The sequence below is a fragment of the Amphibalanus amphitrite genome, unplaced genomic scaffold (assembly GCF_019059575.1).
Source record: "Amphibalanus amphitrite isolate SeventyFive unplaced genomic scaffold, NRLGWU_Aamphi_draft 000359F_arrow, whole genome shotgun sequence".
In the NCBI taxonomy this organism is placed as follows: domain Eukaryota; kingdom Metazoa; phylum Arthropoda; class Thecostraca; order Balanomorpha; family Balanidae; genus Amphibalanus; species Amphibalanus amphitrite.
The window spans coordinates 573,912-597,213 of record NW_024881853.1 but is presented as its reverse complement, the minus strand read 5'-3'; the positions used below and the strand labels follow the sequence as shown (position 1 = coordinate 597,213).

Sequence of the window (23,302 nt, the reverse complement as noted above, 5' to 3'; positions counted from 1 at the left end):
TTTCCAAGAAGTTCTAACAGATTCGGACTTTGTGTTTTGGGTCCTTGACCCACCATTGACCGTCGACGAATGACCTGACCATAATATCAGATACCACCGGCTTCATGTTGTCTAGGCCAGCATCTTCATTTTTCGTGAATCTCTTATACTCGGTCAGGAACCGATCAGCTGTAGGAGTCCGATCGACCCCCTCCCCCTCCCCTCCCCCGGCCTCTAGGTACATTAGCTGCTGTAAATACGCCAATAAGGACAAGGGTGGACCCGAAGAAGAGAAAGTTGAATACTAAACACACTAATATGTCCAAAATAAGCTATGGATTTACTTGGGGTACTCCTAAGGATATGCGATGGGTAGTCTTGGGATTCGAGACGAGAATCTTGGGAAATTCTGGTCGAGATCTTGGGATGGAGCAAAAATCAGTGCTGCCAGATTTGGAGGATTTCCGCAAATCTGGAGGATTTTGAACTCTATTTGCGGACAAATTTCGGTGTTGGAGGATTTTTGATTCTGGAGGAAAATCTGGAGGATTTGTCGCCCGATTATTATATTCAATTTCATGGAAAAATATAACACATTCAAGACTAAAAAGGCATTTTCCTGCCCAGCGTCACCCTACCCGTTAGGATATATCACGTCCTTTATCACCGTGAGACTGCAGAATGTCTCAGTCTGTAGCTATATTTACGAGGGTAGGTACCAAACTACTGGCGAATCTAAGGGGAACATTTGGGGCAAATGCCCCCGGCCCCCTGCAGCGCCCGAAATCTACGAAAATTTTCGTTTTTTCTAAAAGATATAACGAAAACTCAACAACCTTTATAAGAAAAAGTATCTTTTAAACTGCACAGCAGTGCGAAAGGATTCGAAATCCGATGAGTTTTTTTTTTAGAATTTGGTGAAACTTTTTTGGGGGTATAGCCCCCCGCAGCGTCCAAGACCGCCTTTCTATATCTACCAATAGGATTTGGAGGAATCTGGAGGATTTTTGTAACTGATATGGAGGATTACAGCCTTCCCCATCTGGCAGCACTGGCAAAAATGTGGATGGCATCACTGGCTGCTATCTTCGATCTTCGCAATCGGCAGGAATAATTGGTCGCAGAAGTGAAAAATAGAATTATAAATGATAACGACCCATCGCTCATTTTTTTACGGCAATTCCTCAAGAATCTGTTGGGACATTGGGACGCTGAGAACCAGGGTAAGTGGGCATGCATCTTTTGTATTTCAATTTAAGTTTTGATTTGATCCTGGCGGGACCTGGCCCATTTTGATTTGTCATTGTCAGAATAAGTTTCAATTTTCAAAGTCCCTCAATAATTGCTCAGAATGCAGCAAAGATGTGTATTTTTTAGGGTTGCGGTGTCAGAGTTTGAGTCAGCCAGATTCAACAATTTTGCATAGAGTCAGAGTTGGAGTTAATAAAATCCTACTGCCTCCGATGCTCAAGAGTTGAGCTATCGCTGCATGGCTCAACATCAAACCCTGCACCTGGTTACTCAGCAATCCTATGCTCTTTGACCTTTCAAAATCAGTCTGTCAAAAAAGGCCATATTTCTGTTTTGGATAAGCATTGTCAGTGAAAGAAGCTAAAGCAGAAGAAGGGGGATTTGCCAGAACGGTAGAACCTGCTGTTAATTGTATATGCCATTTAAAATTTAAAACAGGTCAAGGCCTTGGAATGCACAAAGGATCATTATTCATTTCAGGCAATACAAAAACATCACCATGAACTTTATTTTCATGATACCTATGGATTTTAAGAAAAAAGTCCAGAGTCAGGGCTGGAGTGGGAGCTGATTTTTGAAGCTGGAGTCAGAGTCAGAGTCAGAGTCACCTGAAAATCCATCAAGTCTGCAGCCCTGGGGCTGGTGTGCTTTATTGTTTTGGTAGATTTTTAAACAATGCATTGAACTATTTTTATGCAGCAGCATGCAAAACTGATGCAATTTTTCAAATGAGCTCTGACAAATGAACTGACAAAATTCAATGAATAAAGTTAAAGATGTACCTGCACAAATGAAATGTTAGTGACATGTTACATATTGATTTTACATGCTACCAGCTACACTGATTGCATTTTCAATAATCATGGATAAGGCAATGCAAAACTTAGCTGTTGGATAGGTCATGCAAGAACACTGTAGGTTTAAATCAAGCTTGAGTTTGTTTTGCATTGACTTTAATCTAGAAAAGAATGCCACAAATGGAATTAGTGCTGAGATTTGTTGTCAGTAGAATCCAATGCATATATCCCAATATTTAGTTGAGGGATTAATTCATATTGTATTTTGAAAAGGATAGACTTCATTTCTAAGTTCCCACTCCAAGCCTCCAAGCTGAAGCATGCCACTGATCAGTGCAGATTGTGCATGCATTGGTGCAGAATGCTAGCTGCTACTCCACACTTGGCCTATTGCTATAGTCCATTGTGCTGAGTTGTGCTGTCACCCCTTCCTATTTCTACCCTGTCACCAAGTAAAAAGATATATTTTCAGATGTTTAATGTTTTGCATCCTGATACTTATACCCACTCACCCACAATATTTCCTGGCATCTGCATATCAATTTTGGTAAGTGTGCAGCATTTTTTTTTTTTCAGAAACCTGCCCTATGCCTGTTGCTCATTATCAAGTTTCTACTTAAGTACCCTTTTACACATAAAAATGGAATGCTATTCAATCTGCTCGGCCTTGAGCAGTGAAACAGAAACCATAGCAATATGTAGAAAGCTCTTATTTCAATGGATGTATACACTATACTTGCATACATATTACATAGTTCATGTTGCCTACATTTACCACATTCAGCTTCCACTGCGATCTTTCATTACATATAATAAGTCAAGCTCCATGATCACATCTCATCAGATCTGGATCCCACCCACAGCACTGGGTTTTCTTACCTGGTTATCTGATCTTACACACTGTTGGGCTTAGTCACAGTTTCTTAATTCCAATTCTGTAAACCCACTGGGCCCAATCCCTGATTTCATGTAATATCTTACAAAAAAAAACATTGCCATTCCAGTGATGGGACATGATTTGTGTTTATGACGCTGTTGACTGGCTATGAAAAGATGTCTGAATTAGAATATAAATAAATTGATAATCTTCATGAAAATATCCCGGTCTCGTTATTTATTTTCCCAAGTTACAAACCCTAGAAAAAAGGCTAACCTAGAGCAGATTTAGCCGGTCTTTTCCCCTCGTATTTTGGTCAATAATCCGATCAAGAAGGTCAAATTATGACAGAGACCTTAAAATCGGATACCCTTGACTTCACCTTGTCCCAAGCGACACGCTCGTTTGGCTCGCTTTTCTGCCATGGGGCTCACGCTCATGGGCGATGGTTAGTTTACCCATATGTACATATGGAGGGTACATACTGAAAGCCTAGCCAGGAGGTGGGGTGGAGTGAAAGGGTGACCTTTTATGTGGCCGGAACCTAGAATAAGTGGTACATAACATTATTTTTTGCTATTACCTTTCAAAAGTAAAGATGGATCACCAGAATATGCATGCCATCTGCTGGGATTCGTCTATCGTCCGCGCTCCCATGGCGGCAGAAAGACGTCTTCCTGAGCGATGTGGTTACGCGGCTACTTATCTTGTCAAAATGACTTATCCAGGACTGACGGCGTGACCTTGTGCCGAGCGGCAGTTACCCGCTCGGTGCTATTGAGATCAATGAATCGTCCCTCGGGTAGACTGAGCCAAGATTCTTTGAGACTGAGCGGCCGGACTCGGCTGGGGACGGACGGGCGAGATTGGGCTGGGGACGGGCGGGCGAGCCGTTTGCTAGTGTGGGTTGGAGACGGACGGATGAGACGCGGGTGTGAACTAGCTGTAAACGAGCGGGCCTAGTGGTCTGGCTGGTGCGCTAATATGGGTCTAGAATCAGGCGCCCGCTGGAGCCAGCTGAACGTTTCAGCGTATTACCGATCTCGTATTACCGATGTGGTGTTTGAGTGACCACCGGGCACCGACTGCCCTGTTTCATCATCGTTTGCCATGGTATCAACGTGAATGTATCACCCAGACCCAAACAGCATTTATTGTTCATAGCTCGTAGGGGTAGTCAATAACAACAAGTCGCAATAGTCAAACCATGTACTGAAGTTCACTCTCCAGTCTCCGACCAGCTCGGCGTCGATTATATCGCACAGCCACATCTATCTGTGCGCACACATACATGGTCGTCGATCACACTGCGGGGGGGGGGGGGAGGCGGGGTTGGAGCGGCCTTAGACAGTGGGCAGAGACCCGCGGACGACCGCCGCTGTTCGCCGGCTGCTGGACCCAGAGCGCCCCTCGCTCGGGCGCCGTGCGCCACCGGGACGCCCTTACTGGCCGCTAATGAACCCACGGATGGCCTCGTTGACCTCGTCAGGCTCCTCCATCATGGCCCAGTGGGAGGCGTTGGGCAGCAGGTGGACGCTGAAGCGGTCGGCGTAGCGTGCCGCCATGGTGGCCAGCAGGGGGCTCAGCGCCCGGTCTCGCTCGCCCCAGATGACTAGCAGGGGACAGGTGACGCGTGCCACCTGGGCTGGCTCTCCGCGGTGCCAACGCCAGCCAAAGTTCTGCCGGTAGTAGTTAAGGGGCGGTGTCAGCGCTCCCGGCTCTCCAAACGTGTACTTGTACGCGTCGACCATCTCGGGCGGGTAGTGATGGCGCGCCGACGGGTTCTCGTGGAACATCTTGTTGAACATGTTGAAGTCGTCCAGCTGCATCACCTGCTCGGGCAGCCAGGGCAGCTGGAAGAGGTAGATGTACCAGGAGCGGAACATCTGGTCCCAGGAGTGCTGCAGCACCTCCTCCATGGCGTCCGGGTGCGGCGCGTTGATGATGATGAGTTTCTCGACCAGCGAGGAGCGCAGTCTGGCCAGCTCGTAGGCGATGATGCCGCCCCAGTCGTGTCCGATGACGGTGCAGCTCTGCCGGCCCAGGGACAGCACCAGGTGGAACAGGTCCTGCGCCACCAGCTGCCGGTCGTAGCTGTCGCGGCCTTCCGGCTTGGCCGACTCGCCGTACCCGCGCATATCGACCGCCACCACCCAGTAGTGCTGGGAGAGCGCCTTCAGCTGGTAGTGCCAGCAGTACCAGAACGCCGGGAAGCCGTGCAGTAGCAGCAGCAGCGGCTTGCTGCGGTCGCCCTTCTCCACATAGTGCAGCTTGATGCCGCCAAACACGGTGGCGAACTTGTGCGCGCCCAGCGCCGGGTCGTCGAGCAGCGCCGGCCGCGGGCGGCGGCGCGGCTGCAGCGCCTCCGCCCCGCGCGTCACACGGCGCACGGCCAGCAGCAGCAGGAACACGCCGGACCAGAAGGCGGCGAGCAGGGCGGCCACGGCGCCGCGCACCGGTCCCACCACCTGCACCATGACGGCCGAGTCGCGCGCCGTCCGCTCACCGACTGCGCCGCCGGAGCGCCCGCCGCGTGACTGGGCGCCGCTGCCGCCCGGAGCGCCTGCCGCGTGACTTGGCGTCTCTCCGCCGCCGCCGCCCGGGGCGCTGTGAAGAGTCGTTATCGAGGCGTCGCTGTCAGCAGATTTGGTCACCTGAACACTCCTGAGTAAAGTCCGGCGCCCTATCAGCCAGTGATAGTGGTGTGATTGGGAATTTCCGATGTCCGATAGGCAATCATCTGAAGGATCGGGAAGGTTTGCTTCGCTCCCCCTTTTTCGGATTACTGCTAGAGTCGCCTGGTAGTGGCGAGGGTAGTGCTTTACGTCTTGCGATATAGATTAAACACGATCATGGAATGTCCAACGTGTTGGGATATTTATTTTTCGTCACGTGCCAGTTTCTGTGGACCTCTTAAAGATTTTGCTACCTCACATGGGTCATATTGGCAATGAAAATATCTTCGTTCCCATGTAATTTCGTGTCTCTTTGTTCCAGACGCTGAGCTGCGACTGAGCGACCGATTGTGTAAGTTGTGTCACCAGTGACACCGCTCTGACAGCCGGGCCGCCGGTGGGTGACACCGCTGTGTCACCATGTCGCTGGTCGACGCCAGCTGCCCGGTGGAAGTGCAGGTAAGCCGAGAAACATCTTCGATAACTATGTGTTCGGATTTAGCCATGGCTACTTCTTATAGATATAGCGGTCATGACAGCCTGCCATGCAGCCATCATATCCAATAAACTCTTGCGCAAACAATGAATTTAAGCTAACCACACACCGGCGTATCAATCATATCATGCCTTCTGTGTTTATTGCTCGCATGTTATCGTATCATGAGGTTCGTAACGTAATGGACGTGACAGTGCGCGCGTTTATTTGCCCGTGCCAGGAAGGTAGGCGGTCAAAGTCATAAATATCGCCGAGTCACAGTGATTTGGCAGTTACGTATTCATGAGTCCTACGCACACACTTTGACCTCGAGCCCCGCCTGGACGTGATCACAGCAGGATTTTATAAAAAGTGCACTGTCATTTTGAACTTTGGAACCGCCCGTGTGAATCGTCACGAATAGCTCCGGTGGCTTAAGTCAACAATGGAAATAAACGAATGAAAGGTCCTTTTGGTGATGTCATACGAATTGTGATGACGTCACGCTGACTGCTGTTTTGTTTTGGGTAGCGTTGAATTGCAGGTCGTCGGCTATCTAACTGCCAATTCATCTGCCCCGCTGACTGACAAAATGCCTTAAAGAATGATATGAAGCCGCTTAGATGAATCCGTTTCCGCTTCTCTCATTTACTCGAGTATCGATTCTATTGTTGCTGATTGTAAACTATGCCGATGATTTCAACGACTAGCGCCATATAAATGAAGAAGACTCATTAGATACCCAACTCAACATCATTAAACACTAAACAGTTCTGCGTTGTAGATTACACGTTCCCAGCGACTAATGTTTCGTAGTTTTATTGCGTATATAGTGAGCGCGCATATTTCACCCTTTGACGTCCTTGTTGCAGGACTTCCGGTTCCTGCAGCTGAAGCCGGCCTCGTTTGAGGAGAAGCCCGCATTCGCGGCCAAACATAGCTCCTGCCTGGCCGCCTGCAACAAGTATGGCCTGCTCTTCGTCGCCCTCGGGAAAACCGTCAAAGGTATGGAGCCCTATATCGCTTTAGACGATAGGTACTGATGGATATACAATAGTCTTTTAAGAATATTCACCGTTTTAAGTTTTAACTTATGGTCTCTACTCTCTTTATTGACCTCTGACCATTGTCACCAGCTGACCGTGACCTCTGACCTCCTGAACCCTTCTGCTGACCTTTGACCGTGACCTCTAGCCTATGCCCGTGTCGTCTGACCTCTGGCCGTGACCTCTGACCTCTGACTGTGACCTCTGACCTCCCCAGCTGTCCGTCTGGCCGACCTGACGGCGCCGGAGCGCGACCCGTCCGCGCCGCCGCCGGTGGCCGGCCGCGCCACGCTCGCCGCCGATGTGACGCACGTGGCACTCAGCGGCGATCAGCTGACGCTCCTGGTGGCCACCACGCGCCAAAACTGCGCGCACGGCTACCTGTATGATGTGCGCGCCTTCGCGGCGGACCAGGTGAGGCGGGCGGGTTGGGGCGGGCCAGTACGCCATGATTACCACCTATCTGCCTAACGGGGTCAAACTCCCGGCCGATTGGATTTACGAGTACATGACTGGGCTTCCCCACTCGACAGCAGTGGGGTGGGACAGTTAGACGTAGGGTGGTGATTTGATAGCTCGGTGGAAATAACATTTACGATACCTGTAGTTAAAATTTTAGTTGAAGTGGGAAACGATTTGACCTTCAAAGTTAATATGCAATTTGCAGCCATTCGTATGGTTATGACGAAACAACCTTTGTGTGGTGTTGTTAGTCTGGGCTTGGTTGTCGCAATTCCATGTTGATGCTAGACTTTGTTGTACCTTCTGTAAGGTGTTGAGCCATTTAGCAGCCCCACAGCTGTGTGTTCCGTGCGCACAGAACCTAGCGTCGTCTGGTAGCCCCACAGCTAACTCTGTGTGCTCCGTGCCGACAGGAGGTGCGTCCGTTCGCCGAGCTGCGTCTGTCTGCCGAGCCGGCCGACCCGCCGCTGGAGCTGCTCTGGAACCCCGTCCAGGCCGACCTGGTCGCCGTGGTGTTCCAGTCGGGCTCGCTGGCGCTGTTCCAGGTGGCCGCCGACACGGGAGCGGTGACCGTGCACCGCTTGCCGGCCGCCATCGGCGTCAGGTGAGCGGCTGTAAAACAGTGCAGCATGGCCGTGGGCCGAATATGATAGCAGAGATAAACAGGCGCGCCGGATGGTTGGGTTCGAGTAGCTAGACAGGGGCAGATCCGGTGAGCGTTATTAGCTTGCCTCCTCTCCGTCGGGCTCTCTCCCTCTCCCTCTCCCTCCCTCCCCCCGTCCAACCCGATGAGTCTCTCACCTCTCTCTGCCCCCCCTCCCGCCTCCAGGTGCGGCTGCTGGAGCCGGAAGGGCAAGCAGCTGGTGGTGGGCCGCCGGGACGGCCGGCTGACCCAGCTGCGGCCCGACCTGAGCGAGGCGCGCTCGATCGCCGCGCCGCCGCTGGCCGACCAGCCGGCGCCGCCAGAGGCCGTCTCCGTCAGCTGGCTCAACACGTACGAGTTCATGGCGGGCTATCTGGCCGCTGGCGACTGCCAGCCGCAGCTGGTGCACGTGAGCGCGCCCAAACAGGGCGCCGCCACCTACTCGGCCTTCCAGGACGTGTGTTTCGGCTCTGGCGAGGAGCGCCGGCCGCTGTACTACCTGCACTACGTGGCCGAGTGGTCGGTGGTGCTGGCCGCCTCCAGCTGCTCGCTGGAGGTGGCGGTGCTGGGAGCTGCGGCGGCGACTGACGGCGGCTGGCTGCCCTGGCTGCTGGAGGGGGACGCGCGCGCTGAGCTGCCGCTGGCCGACGGACGGGAGCTGTTCCCGACCGGCCTGGCCGTGAGCAGCTGCAGCCAGCGGCCGGTGCCCTGGGGCGAGAGCTCGCAGCTGCCGCCGGCACCCACCCTGCACCTTCTGACCGACACCGGACTGCTCTGCTCCTACCACCTGATCAACCTGAAGGACGGAGCGCCGGCCGTCACCGAGCCGCCCCAGGAGGCCATAGTGAGTTTCTTGTTTCAGTTTCCAAACAAAATTTTGCTACCTGGCTGCTGTGTGTTTTAACTTTTCTGGGCGCAAATAACTATACATTCAACCCGCCAGTTAGATATAACCACACTGACTAACTGACCGTTTTCAGGCCTCGGAGGCTCGCGTTGCCCGCCAGCCGATAGTGATGGAGACGCCAGCCGCTGCCGCCCCGGCGGCGGCCGCCGCGGCTGTCTCCTCTGCTCCAGCGAGCGGAGGATTCTCGACCTTCGGAGCTGCCCCCGCCTCCTCCGCCGGAGGGTTTTCCTTTGGAGCTGCTCCAGCCCTCTCGGGAGGCCTATCGCTTGGAACTGCCTCGGCCGCCTCTAAGGGAGGGTTGTCCTTCGGGGCCGCCGCAACCTCAACAACAGGAGGACTCTCTTTTGGAGCTGCTGCCTCAGCCGCATCCAAGGGAGGACTCCCATTCGGGACCACCGCCCCGTCGTCTACGGGAGGACTCTCTTTTGGAGCCGCGCCAGCCTCCAAGGGAGGAGGGTTCTCCTTCGGAGCCGCTGCGCCAGCGTCGTCCGCCGGTGGCCTGTCTTTGAGCGGCGGCGCCGCGGCCGCCTCTGTCGGAGCGCCCTCGTTCGGCGCCGCGACCTCAGTTGCGTCCACGTCCGCCGGCGCTGCCCCGGTGTCTGCCAGCGCTGCGCGGCCGGCCGAACGGAAACCGGTGCTTCCTACCACCCCTGCCGCACCGGCGGACGCCAAACCGGCCGCCGCCGCCTCGCGGAAGAACCTGGCACAACAGTGAGTCGTGACCAGGAGCAAACTTGGCTTTGTAGATGGTTTTGGTAATGTACTGTGTCTGAGGGCCGTCTAGTCAACGCGGAACGTGGTTTAATTTATTGCTTATTTAACAACTTAAGCACTGGATCGACGAACAATTTGAATGTTTTATGATTTTAGAATTTATCGACCAAATGCATGAAGTAAATGCTATGACGTTGTTGCCGGTTTTTCATCTCTAAGCGCATTCGCTGATCATTCTATCTCTCTCCGTTTAGGTTCAGTCAGCTGTCACAGGAGAAGCCCCAGACGGCGGCGCCAGCAGCGGCGACCCCGTCCACGTCCACCCCGGGCGCGGAGAGTACTCTCGGGGAGACCCAGCAGGCGCTGGACCGCGCGCTGGACGCCGAGCTAGACGCACTGAGGAAGGAGCTGGCCGCCGCCCGCCAGCAGGCCAACTCGTTCTCTGTCGACGTGAGTAGTGAGCGATATGGGCACACAGCGCCGCTAAACCCGAACGGGGACGACGGGCGATGCGGGCCAGAGCTCATGGCTTGTCTGGAAGGAGCAGGGAACATCGGAAACAGGTTGTCCGTTGTGAATTTAGAGTGATTTTTTTTTTACAGCCTGTGACTGTTAACTGATAGAGTTGTTTCTCTGCACTTAAGCTGACTTCCCCGCCCCTCCGACAGCTGGGAGACCCCACCGAGCTGTCGTCGCTGCGCCAGCGGTGCGCGGAGCTGGGTCAGCTGTGCTCCGAGCTGCGCCGGCTCACCGGCGAGGTGACGGGCGGCGCCGAGCAGCTGACCACCGCTACTCTGGAGCTGGCCACGACAGTGGAGGAGGCGCGCGCGCTACAGCAGCGTTCCCGGGATCCGCGCCTGGCCAGTCTGCTGCGGATGCGCCCGCTGGAGCCGGGCGTGGCGCGTCAGATGGCGGCCATCCGAGCCAGCTGGCAGTACATCGACAGCCAGCTGACGGCCGCTGGCCTGGTGCTGGACCAGCGCTGGGCCGAGTACCAGCAGAGCCGCAAACTCAGCCGGCCGGGGTGAGCGGGCGGGGGGGGGGGGAGCAGGATGTCAGTGGGACAGGGAGGGGTGCAGGGTCGGAGCGGGAGGACGACGGGTAGTCTGGTAGTGGAGCTGTGCTATAGCAGAGCGAGATTCTCCCGACACCTGCCTGTGTCGGGAGTAATTGTGTAACTGTGGGTGTCAGTGCCCAGTGGTGGCATTGTTATTGCGTTCGGATACCGCTGCGCTCTTTGCCTTTCTTTTTACACTGCAGGCGGCTGTCGAGTGTGTTGTAATCGAGTGGATATCGTGCTCCATGCTGCTCTCCGCACAGCAGAGCTGGCTATGGTGATATGCTGTGTTATACTAGTGTGCCGTGTTATAATGTGATGTGCTCCCGACTGTGACCCGATTCCGTCCACCCGCGCAGGTGGCGTTCGCTGCGGATGGACAGCTGCGCCATCCACCGGCTGTTGGTCAACAACCGACAGACGATCCTGCGGCTGCAGAACAGCGTCTCCCGGCTGGCCAGCGCGCTGGAGGGGCTCCGGCTGCCCTGCGTGCCCGCCCCCGGACACGCCGAATGGTTAGTCGCGGCTCAGTGCCCTCAGTGTAACGGGCAGTGAATCAGACTCCCAGGCATCTGATGACAGGCAGCCGAATTATCAGAATAATTGTTGAGCTGTGACTGAAATGATTTTTGGGTTTTAGTCAGAAGCGTTCGGTCGGATCATGGCTAGCTCTGTTTCCGTGTCGCCATGAATTGTTCGTCTTTGTTTTTGTCTTTATTACGTATCTGTATGTGATGGTTGACTATGACGGTGATGGTCGGCTGACAAGCGACCCCTGTTTGGGGCAGGTCGGCCGACGTCAGCCGGCTGGGCGACCAGCTGGCGGCCGCCGAGCTGACAGTAGCCGGGCCGGCGCCGCGGCGCGCCCCGCTCACGCCCGCCCGCCGGGACCGGCTGCGCGCCGCGCTGGGTGAGCGCCGGCAGACGCCCGTGCGGCGCAGCTCGCCCGGTCCGGCCCGCTCCCGGCTGCTGGCCACGCCGCTGCTCTCCGCGCCGCCCGCCGCCGGCCGCCGCACCCAGCCGCAGTACGAGGACATCAGTCCGGTGGGCACCCCGCCCGGGTCACCGCCGCCGAGCGCCAGCGGCGTCCGAGACAAGGCGCCGGCGTCGGCACCGGTGCAGCCTCGGAGGTGAATAACTCGAAATGTTGAGATATGATTTCAGTCATTAATCATATCAGTGATGTCGTAGACTTACAGTAAATACAGCTCAGTATACTCCCAAAGCCGCTTTGTTATCTACCGTAAGTGCCCTCTCGGCCCTGGACCCGTACTGCGGCACTGCTGATGCTCTAGTCGCTCCGGTCGCTCCCCCTGCTGACCGCTGTTCTGTTCGCAGCGCCGCCGCGCCGGAGGAGCCCCGAGATGTCAGCGCCAGCTCCGCCGGTCTGTCGTTCAGCGTTCCCACGGGAGGCGGGCTCACCAGCACTCCGCTGAAGCCCCCGGGTGCCGCCGGCGCGGCGCAGAAATCGGCCGCAGCCGTGGCTGGCGCTGTCCCGGCGTTCTCCTTTGGAGCTGCAGCCACAGCCAGTGGGGGAACTCCGGGGCCGACGGCGGCGAGCGCTGCCCCCAGCGCTGTGACCCTGGGGCTCGGCGGCCGGCCGGCCAGTGTCAGCTCGCTCGGGAGGACCAGCGGCGGCACACTGACGACGGCCCCGGGCAGCAGCCTCTTTGGCGGCAGCGGTGGGCTGTTTGGCACGCCGGCGACAGCAGCGGGCGGCAGCGCGGCTCCCAGTCTCAGCATCTTCAAAGTGACGCCCTCCGCCGCCCCACCGAGCAGTGCCGCGGCTGACACACCGGCCTTTTCTGCTGCTCCAGTGAAGACTGAGCCCGTCGCCTCCACCCCCAGCTCTGCGTCCGCACAGCCGACCAGCGGCGCCGCCTCGTCGGCCTCTGGCGGCTCACTGCTCTCCAAACTGATCTCGGCACCCGTCAGCGGCGGCTTTACCGGCAGTGGCGGCGGCTTTTCGTTCGGACTGAGCTCCGGGTCCAGTCCCTTCGCCGCCGCCGCCGCCGCCGCCGCCACCAAGCCGTCCAGTGGATTTGGAACAACGGCTGCCACTCCCAGTGGAGGAGGTTTCACGTTCGGGGTGGCTGCAGGCGCGGCCAAGACGACGCCGGCATCTAGCGCCGTCTCTGGCTCTACGACTACCACCGCGGCCACGAGCACCACCGCCAGTGTATCCGACACTCCGACAAGCGCCGCTTCCTCACCGGCCGCCTCGGCTTCCAGCGGCCTCAGCGGCGCCGTCGGAAGCCCACCGAGTTCGGCCGCCGCCTCCAGCCCAGCTACCACAGCCGCCGCGCCGGCGTCCACTGCCAGCCCGTTCGGAGCCAAGGCGCCGTCCGCAGGTCCGTCCGGATCGACCACCTCAGCCACGGGCTCACCCAGCATCTTTGGAGCCGCGACAGCCGCCACCAGCAGCTCTGGCAGCCTGTTCGGGGCTGCTGCTGCTGGCACAAGCTCGGGCAGTTTGTTTGGAGCTGCTGTTAGTGCGGCGGGTAAAGGCTCGGGTAGCATTTTCGGGACACCCACCTCTACCGCTACGACAAGCGCAACTGGTCTGTTTGCAGCCCCTGCTGCCACTACTGCTGCTGCAACTTCAGGTAGTCTCTTCGGAACGACCGCCTCCACTGCCACTACCAGTTCGGGTGTTTTGTTTGGAGCCCCTGCTTCCACTTCTGCCGCAACTTCAGGCAGTGTGTTTGGGGCACCTTCCACAACTGCTGCCACAAGTTCGGGTGGTCTGTTCGGAGCTACTACAACTTCTGCTACCACAAGCTCAAGCGGCTTGTTCGGATCGCCCGCTGCTACCACTACTGCCACCACAAGTTCAAGCGGTCTGTTTGGAGCACCTGCCACTACGGCTACCACAAGTTCAGGCAGTGTGTTTGGAGCGCCCACTACCACGAGCTCGGGCGGCTTGTTTGGTGGATCCACGTCGACCGCCACCAAAAGCTCGGGTGGTTTGTTCGGCGCACCTGCCTCTACCGCTACGACCACTTCTGGGAGCGTGTTCGGGACGCCCAGCTCCACGGCTACTTCTGGCAGTGTGTTCGGAGCGGCGACCAGCGGCGGCAGTATATTCGGCTCCCAGCCTTCCTCGGCGGCTGGAACCACCGCCTCCTCCGCCTCGACAGGCGGCAGTGTGTTCGGAAAACCAGCTGCCACCAGCCCGTTCGGAGCCGCCACAGCGGCCACGGGTAGCGTCTTCGGTGCAGGGTCAACCCCCAGTGTGTTTGGCAGTGGAACGGCAACATCGCCCACCTCCAGTGGCAGTATCTTCGGAGGAGGCGCCGCCACCAGCCCCGCGTCCACCGGGAGTATCTTCGGCGGGGGCACCGCCACCAGCTCATCGGGTGGAAGCATCTTCGGCGGGGGCAGCGCTGCCACGAGCGCGGGCACCGGCAGCATCTTTGGCGGAGGTGGGACGGCCACTACCTCCTCCAGCAGCATATTCGGCGGCGGCGCGGCTCCCACGAAGAGTCTGTTCGGCGGCGCGGCCTCGAGTCCGTCGGGCAGTGTTTTCGGGGGCGGCGCAGCCTCCTCCGGCGGTAGTGTGTTCGGGGGCCCCAGCTCCGCTCCGGCGACTGGCAGTGTGTTCGGCGGCGGCGCGGCCTCCAGCTCGTTCGGAGGCGGTGGAACGAGTGTGTTCGGCTCCACGGCGCCGGCGGCCAGCACCGGCAGCGTCTTCGGAGGAGCAGGTCAGTCGGGGAGCCGTACTGCGGTGTAGGGCGGTGCGAGGAACAACCACTGCTCATACTGTGCGGGTGGGATGATAACTGTGCCGTTTTTGTACTGTATATTCTCATTTCCTGATTGCATCTTCATACCACGATAGCTTTTTTGAACACGTTCCCTTGGTTGTTTGGCTAATGAATGTTCCTTCCCGTTTCGATGCTGATACTTCACTCTTGTAAAGTAGGAGTTGTAGGCCTCCCCCCCCCCCAAAAAAAAAATCCTCAATGGGCGCATACTTTCCCTGTCTTCCTGTCCGCAGCTATACTCCGCTTAATTTTCCTATGTAATACTCTGAACTAACTTCCTGTCTCCCCATCAGCAGCTGGCGGTAGCGCCGGCGGCGCTGGATTCGGCGGATTCGGTCTCGGCGGGAAGCCATCTCCGGAGAATGCCAACAGAAACGTGTTCGGCGGGGGCACCACGTTCGGCCAGGGCGGCGGCGCCAGTGAGTGTTCCCCCACTACACAGAGTTATAAGCTAGCTTTCCCTTATGCGTGGCGGAGTAACCTTGTTGACCCCGAGTTACTTTTTAGTAGTTACGACGGCTTAACCCAGACGTGTAACTCTGGTGTAAGTTGCAACCTACTATTACAATTTGAGAGCCATTCATCGTTGTTCGTGAATGAACTACACACGAGCATTACTCAGTCGAAGAAACTATTCTCTTTCTATAGGTATACTCAATACTGGATCCCTGTTCGTTGGACCCAAAAAATGCCTTATTTGTAACGTCTGTCTTCCGTTGTTCGCAGGCTCTCTGTTCGGCGGCGGCGGCGTATCGTCCCCCGTCAGCTCCGCGGCCGCCTCGCCCGGTCTGGGCTCGCCGTCCCGGGCGGGCGCCGGTGCGTTCGGCGCAGCACCGACCTTCGGCTCCAGTCCCGGTCTCGGCGGCGCCAGCGCGTTCGGCGCTGCCCCAACCTTCGGCGCAGCGGGCGGCTTCGGCGCGGCGGCGGCGGCGGCGGCCATGCCGACGTTCGGACAGGCGGCCGCGGCGGCGCCGGCGACCGGAGGATTCGCCAGGTGAGGGCACGAAGGGTTACCCGACCGGAGGGTTCGCCAGGTGAGGGCAAGAAGGGTTGCCCATGTGAGAATGGTCGCTCAGATGAAGCAGCTACACCATTGGTTCGTCCGACTTATTTGTGAAGTCATTTCTGCCTTTCTTAATGCACACAAGTTCTTGATTGTTAAGGGCTATGCTGCACTGTGTTTCAAGTTTCTATGAATCGCGCGCGCCCGTCCATGTTGCAAGGCGCGTTATTTAGCCTGAATACACCGATTACCGGTAGATTCGATTCATCTAGCCGCTTAGTAAAGTCGGCCTTCTAGCCCCCACTCAGTGGTTATCAGCGCCCTGACGTAGTTATGTGTATTTGTTCGTCAGTTTCGCGGCGGCCGACGCTCCGTCGTTCGGCGCCGTGGCCAACCAGGGTTCGCCGGCGTTCGGAGCCGGCACTCCGCAGGCGGCAACACCCGCCTTCGGAAGGTAAGTGGCGGCTCGAACCGCCTTGGAGGATAGAGTCGGACACTCTTGAGACAGAGTCGGACGCTGCAATGGGGTGGCTGATCTGCATGGTGTGCTATAGTAGATACGGTCACATGGTATGCTGCATTCCAGGACAAAATGTTGGAAAGCTAGCGACGATGATCGCGCAGGATGCAATGCCAGTTAAGGTTGATCCATTCTCGCCCACATTATAAAGTGTGCCTGCTCAAACATGCATAAGTCAGCATCCTAGTGAGTTTTATTCGGTGTTTTGTCTTTGACCTGGCTATGTCGCAGTAACTGGCGGCTAACCCCCGGGCCCGACCCCGTCCCGTTCCCAGTGGCGGCGCCAATTTCGGCTCGTGGAGATCATGAGCGGACGTCTAAGGTCTGATGCGGCCGGAGTCTGCGGCGGAGCACCAGAGCGGCATTCCATGTGTGTCTGCCAGGCGGGGGCTGCCCGTCGAGCGAGCGGTGCCGACCGCAGGCCCCGCTGCGACCATCAGCCATTGAGAGTACCGTGACTATTTACCGGCTTTGGGAGAAATACATACGCGTTTGTTGATATTTGTTTGTATTGTCATAAGTGAGTTGTGTTGAACGTACATCATTACACACTATCGATCACATCAAATGGGTTCACACACAGAATGGATGTCAATCACGTGAGACAGCCAGCACTAGATGAACACACGCAAGCTAACAGGCCGTTAGCACTATTTGACACAGGGACACTAAACCTCATCCCACACTAGTTCGACAACGGGTATATCACAACATACTAATATGTTACACTCTTTACGAAAAAAATCACAGCAGCATGGGGCGTGGCAGTGCGAACAGCGATGCCTATCTACGCAAAAACGTGGTGGAAGACACAACATGAGAATGGGGGAAAGAGCCGGACTGGGCGGAGAGCTAACCGGCATCACTCAGCAACATAAAAATGCTCAAAGGAGAAAGGACCATCGTAAAAACAGGCGTACAAAATTAGCAAAGCTACCTTACAGTCAGAACTCCGAGATGAAAGCATTGAAATGAAATATCTTACGTAAATTCGGTAACCGGAAGGACGTAATCTGAGAAAGAATACATTTGAAAGACGAAGCTCATAGAAGAGTGAGTTTGGGAAAAAGGAAAGTGCACCTAAAGCTAATCCTAAAGCTAATGAATGTATGATTTCTGAGGACGGCAATTTTGTCAAACCTTGCGAGCACACACAGACGTTGGCACGTCCTCCCTCAACCAGCCCTTTCAGCGCCCTCCCCGGGCCGTCCACATCCCCCTCCCCACGACCCCTCTCCTCTCCCTAGTCCCCACCGTCGCCCAGTTCGTCGCCGCGTTCCCTGCCGGCCGTCTCTGCCGACAGCTGCTGCAGCAGCGGCGCCAGCTGCTCGGCATACACGGGGTGGTCCGATCCGTGAGTGACACGGAGCACGGCAGCCGCCCGACGCAGCCAGCGCGCCGCCAGCGCGTGCTGGAACCGGTACAGCGCGATCTTACCCACCTTCAGGTAGAAGATGCCCGTCAGCGGGCTGCACGGTCCGTAGAACGTCCTGCGGGTGGAGAGGGATGTCAGCTACACTGGGGGACAGGGGATGAGACACTGCACGAGGGGAGGGCGGACTGGGAGAGGCGATTCGACTGCATGAGGGGCGCATGGTAAGGTGAAGCAAGAAGAGATATTTCCCATTTCGCTGGCCGGCTTACCTGCAGCCTTGTTCCTCTATACTGGCTGCCTTGGACTGACCAGTAGCCCTGGTATAGACTAGCATATAACCCTGCCCCCCCCCCCCCCTCATACTGAACTGTAGCAGGTCTAGATTTCATTCCCCAGTTACGGACAGTTTTGGGCTGGCCTGCAGCCCTGCTCCCCGTTACTGACCTGTAGCCGTCCTCGAGTTTGCTCCCCAGTTACAGATACCACTCCCTCTGCTAACCTGTATCCGTCCTCGAGTTTGCTGCCCAGCTCCAGACAGCGCTCCCACATGTCCGTGCTGATGGCGGCCTCCAGCGTCAGGTCCAGCGTCTTGACGCGGTAGACGTTCAGCGGATGCAGCATGGCCGCCTCCTGACGCTGCAGCAGCCGCAGGCAAAAGTCGTAGTCTGCCGGCGGAGAAGGACTAGGTCAGCGGAGCGTCGGGTGGCAGTGCTGTACTGTATGCCGACTGCGTCCAGAAAGCAACAGTATTGTACGAGGGAAGGCAGTGTACGATGGCTAGGCTGCTGCTGGAGGGGCAGTAGAAAGACACCAGTATCTCCGCGCCGCTGCCCTTGACTCCATTACGCGAACGTAGCGAAAGACATTTTGTCTAAAAAAAAAAACGAATAAACGTCCGTCATGTAGCGGTGTAATTCCACACATATAAGGCACATAGACGCCATAAAATACAGACAGCATATAAGCAGCGCATATCAAAGCATATACCTACTCGAACCCGACACAACACGGCGTTTATTCTGTCCCCCACTCACAGACGGTGTTGTCCTGGGCGTAAGTCCTGGTGAGCCGGGCGATCTCGTCAAACTCGGCTCCGATGTCGGCCGGGTAGCCCTGGTAGCGGCAGCGGGAACACCGCGGCGCCGCTCCGTCCGGCGGCAGCGGCACGGTGGCCGGACAGTCTGCCGAGCCGCAGCGGAGGGCGCGCTCCAGGCCGGCCGCCGCGCCGCCCCCGCCCCCGCCCGGGGCAGAGCCGGCGGCGGCCGAGCAGCGCACGCAGTCGCAGTCGAAGAAGTAGCCGTTCCGCAGCTCTCGGCGCCGGGTCTCCGTGTCGGCCATTGTGTCGATGTAACTGATACGGACCTGGGAGCAGCACAGGGTACCGATGTAGTATGTATCAAAAACGCAACTAAATAACTTCCCCGAAGTGACAACATGCACACGAGCTGGTTCAGTAAACCAGTACCAATTAGGGCACGTAGGTGTTTGTGCGTTGAACGAACAATGAGAAAGGAGTGAGTTGAGCGAACGAGAGGAAACGTGCAGGCCTAAATCTAGTAGCCGATAAAGCTATGAGAACTCCCAAACCCTAGCGCCGATCCCAAGGTCATCCACCTTGTCCTGCCGCTGGTGAAGGTGAAGCTAGGTGAAGTCGTTGATGGGCTCCAAGGATCCCCTCCCTGTCCCTATGTTCATTGTCCACCTTTTCCCAAGTGAAGTCGGGTATCGGCTCAATGGATCCCCTCCCTGTCCCCATGATATACCCACCTTCCCATGTGAATTCGGTGGGCCCAGTAGCTATTGGCATTCCTCCCCTCCCCGTCTCTCTGTTAATTACACACCTTCTCCCAGGTGAAGTCTGGTATGGGCTCGGTGGCCCGGATGCTCAGCGTCCGGCCGTTGAAGGTGGCCGCCGCGTTCGGCTGACACGAGTGGTCGATGATGGAGGCGGACAGGTAGATGCCTGTCGCCACCGGCAGCATCTCGCCGTCCAGGATGTTGAAGCCGTTGACACACACCTAGTCGGCAGTCGGAGCGGCGTGGAGTTGGTACTAGGTTCAGCACTACAGGGCGGTAAAGATGAGTTCGTACATTGGTCCCGTCCTAGAGATAGATGTCGAAACAGCTGAACGAAATCAAGCAGCTATAATAGCTGAAACAAACAGAACCCTGAAATACCGAGACTTCAATAAATGCGATATGACGCTGGAACAACATATAGCATCTTGGAGGTATCGCACTACTTCCCATAAAAACTTCATGTAGATAGACACTCATGCTATGTTACAGCAATGACCCAAGCAAAGAAAGGCCACTCAACTGTAATGGCAAATCCATTTATGAAATAATTCGTTGTTAAGACTATCGTCGCTGCCACCGTCGTCTCTACTCACCCGTCCGTACATGCCGGCCAGCTCGGAGTCGTTGGGGAAGTTGTCCGGCCCGAGGAACGACCTCAGCACGACGGTGAGCGCGGCCACGTGCTCCATCCGCCGCGGAGTAGCCTTGATGTCGCGGTAGTGAGACATGAGATCCTTGAAGGAGCGGTGCCGGGTGTCCGTGATACGGTCCGAGATGCGGTCACCGCCGTTCTGAAGAGGGAACACACAGGGAGTGTCAGAAGGGTGTTCAACGTCCGAGAAAACTTCGTGATACTGCGCGGTGTCGAATGTCCCGACATCAAGCGGTAACATAACCCAACACAACAATATCATCAAGCGTCGCTCATTGGGAAGCTGCAGCGATGACAATGTGTACACCCTTCGAATTGGCGGGTCCTAGCCGGGCGGTGCGCTCGGCTGCCGCTCACCCTCAGTTTGACGATGAGTCGCGCCAGTAGCAGCGCCGTGTCGGGCGGCAGACGCGGAGACACCTTCTTCAGACGGGCGCATTCCGATCTGGGGGGATAGCCAGCCATCCGAGAGGGGGCCGGGGCGCTAGGTCAGATCACTGTCAGGAGGTAGTGCGCATGGAGGACCATTAGGGGAACATAACGTGGCTGTACGGTGGCTAACATAGATGCAACATTATAACAGTAACAGCACGACACACAAATACACCTATACAGTGCAGTGAAGAAATAATTGCAGGATGCTACGGCACAAGATCATAATACGCTGTGCCTGGTAAGTGGTAAGCAATGTGTTTCTTGAATGGAACATCACATCACCACAAGCATGCGTCTTTTCCAATCCCATTTCGATATGATATCTCCAAAGTCCCGTCCCCTTTATATTCTGAGCTCGGATTTCGGCTCGGCTGTCTCCCCCGTGTCAGTGCCCCGGTACTTTAAATTGGAGGTCCAGATCCGCGGCGCCCACGGAAGCTCAGCTGTGTGTATTGGCACCTGGCCGTCAGAGCCGTGACTCATCCCTCCTCCCCTTCCCTCCCTCTCTCTGCACAGCCGGTCTGTCCCGCAGTGTGGGTCGGTCGGTCCCCCCGCGCGACCCCTCTCCCCACTCACCGGTGGAACTCGCTCCAGGCCCGCTTCTGGCACTCGCGGTCACAGAAATACATCACCTGGCACCCGGAGCACCGGTGCAGATGGTCCCGCCTGGCCGGCAGCGAACACACACACGCACACAAACACACATGTAGTGAGCACAGGCGCCAGGATCTCCGGGGGTTGATAAGGGCCATGCCCCGTTCGATGCGAACGGTATCATTAATCACAACCCGTTCGGAGAGAACGGTAACAACCCTCCCAAATATCCACAGGATCACGGCAAAACCAATCGTAAAACACGTGGGTATATACTTAGGTTTGAATGTCTTCCACCTCAATAGCTGTCCAGTAGTACTACATAAGACTACTTTCATTCAATTTCGAGGACTGATGGATAGTACAGATGATCGTTAAAACATAGCGGCGGTACAATACAGCTGTCTGTATAAAAGGCATCGCAAAGATAAACACCGATACCGCAAGTCAGCACCAATACTCATTGATGACTAGATAATAACTCAACTCAAATGAGCACAGTGCAAGCCACAACAGACTATTCACAGAGGCTCACTTTTCCAGGCAGTAGGAGCAGCGCACGCGGAGACCGTCGGATTTGAGGACATAGACGAATGGCTGGGCAGAGAGAAGCAGCTGGCCGCGCCGCACGTGCGGCCGTACCCCGGGCCCGGTCCTCAGCAGCACCTTGCCGCCCGGAGGGGACATGGCGGCCGGCGGCGGCGGACGGCGCTGAAACACACCGGGGAGGCGCTGAAACACACCGGGGCGGCGCTGAAACACCAGTTGGAGAGCTCACTATAAATCACGCTGCAGTGGAGAGCCTGCGCCCTGCACTACAACATACCTGGGTCTTGTTTCATATAGCCATGACAGGGCCCATTCACTGCTAATAATTTCAATATTTCAGCACATTTAGCCCTTTGGCATCATATGGCCTGTCCCTGTACTGGCCTGTCCCTTAGCTCAGTTAGTAGAGCATTGGCTTCCCAGTAGTGAGAGGCTCACCCATGTTCGAGTCGCTCTGGCGCACGATATTTGATACTCCTGACGGGGATGGTCTGCAGTTGGTGGGAGCAGCCGCAGCCAGTTAAAATCAGTCATTTGGGGCAGGCCGTGTCCGGCTTTGAAGGGCACGACTGTACACTTGTGATGTGACAGGCTATAATAAAAAGCTATCGATTCCTTGGCCAGCCAATTTCTTCATATTACCCATACAGTTTTTCCTCAATGACAATGCACCAGCTCAGCATTTGACAGCTTAGTATAGGAGGCTTGCGCCAGCTCACATTCAGGCTTATGTCGCTTCATACAAAATCAGATATCTGCACCACATCAACATCAATTTACCTTAACACCTTAACCTTAACGCGGTTAACACCTTAACCTTAACCTTAACATTGGTTTTGAGTTGAGATAGCCAAATTGGGGTCCCTGGCTTGCACTTACCAGTTACTGCACTCACAACATTGAGAAAGGCTTTAATTCAGAGATCTTTGATTTTAAATTTGCAGCACTTTGGATTCAGAGCCGAGGGGCTAATGCATTTGAGTGCTCCCTCTGAATTTGTGATGTCAGCACAAATCTAGCAATTTTAAAATCTTAAACTGACACCTTTATTAAGTGAAGAGGTGGTGGCATATGTTGGTTCACCCACAACATCTGCCACACTTTTTTTAAGATACCAAATCATTCCTTCCAAATGATGTCGTAGGAACATGAAAATAGAAGAATAAAAAATAAACAAAAGTGATTGTCTGATATCTCAAAAACCAGTTACTATTTGTCAATGAAATTTTGCAGATATTCATTTATGCTCACTCTGAAGTTAAACGAAGCAACACTAAGCTAATTCATTATCTTGTTTGAAGGTGGGAGGGTCCCGTTAACTGCTTAACCCTTTATACTGGCTGACTGTGTCTAAACTTGTAAGATCACATCAAAATTATCATTCATTAACGATTGTTTTCATCAACACAGCACACTAAGGCTTGAAAAATGAACTCCACGACTTTGACTGACATTAGAAACAGGCTCAAAACCGTCACACTCTTATCATATCAAGAAACCACACCTGACACCATATCTATGGTATGCAATGCAATGTCTAAAAATGGAACATAAGGAAGCCATAAGAATATCTTACCTGTTAATACATCAAATTACAGCAAAATGCAAACGAAACGCATCAATTCTTCGATCAAATTGTCTGTATCAAATTTCTCATAAGAAAATTGTGCGTCACTCATCGACGCAGCTACGTCATTTATGTAGATCTCGGTAAATCAAGTGCT

The 23,302-nt window shown here is 55.5% G+C and overlaps 3 protein-coding genes across 7 annotated transcripts; 1 reads left to right on the top strand and 2 right to left on the bottom strand.

Annotated features, from left to right (window-relative positions):
• The first annotated feature begins 1,076 nt into the window (after positions 1–1,076).
• LOC122389471 (nuclear pore complex protein Nup214-like) lies at positions 1,077–16,672 on the top strand. 3 transcript variants are annotated; one of them, XM_043381573.1, is made up of 17 exons: positions 1,077–1,202; positions 5,902–6,038; positions 6,927–7,059; positions 7,318–7,514; positions 7,976–8,166; positions 8,392–9,049; positions 9,186–9,823; positions 10,081–10,276; positions 10,495–10,850; positions 11,243–11,398; positions 11,672–12,013; positions 12,222–14,587; positions 14,944–15,069; positions 15,377–15,644; positions 16,006–16,107; positions 16,449–16,507; positions 16,558–16,672. In XM_043381573.1, exons 2-16 carry the CDS (start codon positions 6,000–6,002, stop codon positions 16,480–16,482), a joined length of 5,802 nt encoding a protein of 1,933 aa, XP_043237508.1. In that variant the 5' UTR covers positions 1,077–1,202; positions 5,902–5,999; the 3' UTR covers positions 16,483–16,507; positions 16,558–16,672. The 3 variants fall into 3 exon arrangements, with proteins under 3 accessions (XP_043237508.1, XP_043237509.1, XP_043237507.1); XM_043381574.1 differs by having other exon boundaries at positions 14,947–15,069; positions 16,449–16,672; XM_043381572.1 differs by having other exon boundaries at positions 16,449–16,672.
• LOC122389468 (epoxide hydrolase 4-like) lies at positions 4,347–5,381 on the bottom strand. The gene has a single exon (XM_043381568.1). The coding sequence runs from the start codon at positions 5,379–5,381 to the stop codon at positions 4,347–4,349; it is 1,035 nt and encodes a 344-aa protein (XP_043237503.1).
• Positions 16,665–23,240, bottom strand: LOC122389472 (histone-lysine N-methyltransferase SMYD3-like). 3 transcript variants are annotated; one of them, XM_043381575.1, is made up of 9 exons: positions 23,155–23,240; positions 21,565–21,740; positions 21,012–21,101; positions 20,358–20,445; positions 19,942–20,139; positions 19,390–19,566; positions 18,583–18,910; positions 18,048–18,213; positions 16,665–17,663 (listed from the first exon to the last, which is right to left on the bottom strand). In XM_043381575.1, the coding sequence occupies exons 2-9, from the start codon at positions 21,714–21,716 to the stop codon at positions 17,417–17,419; spliced, it is 1,446 nt and encodes a 481-aa protein (XP_043237510.1). In that variant the 5' UTR covers positions 21,717–21,740; positions 23,155–23,240; the 3' UTR covers positions 16,665–17,416. The 3 variants fall into 3 exon arrangements, with proteins under 3 accessions (XP_043237510.1, XP_043237511.1, XP_043237512.1); XM_043381576.1 differs by having other exon boundaries at positions 21,565–21,761; positions 23,155–23,221; XM_043381577.1 differs by lacking the exon at positions 23,155–23,240 and having other exon boundaries at positions 21,555–21,737.
• Between the last annotated feature and the right edge of the window lie 62 nt (positions 23,241–23,302).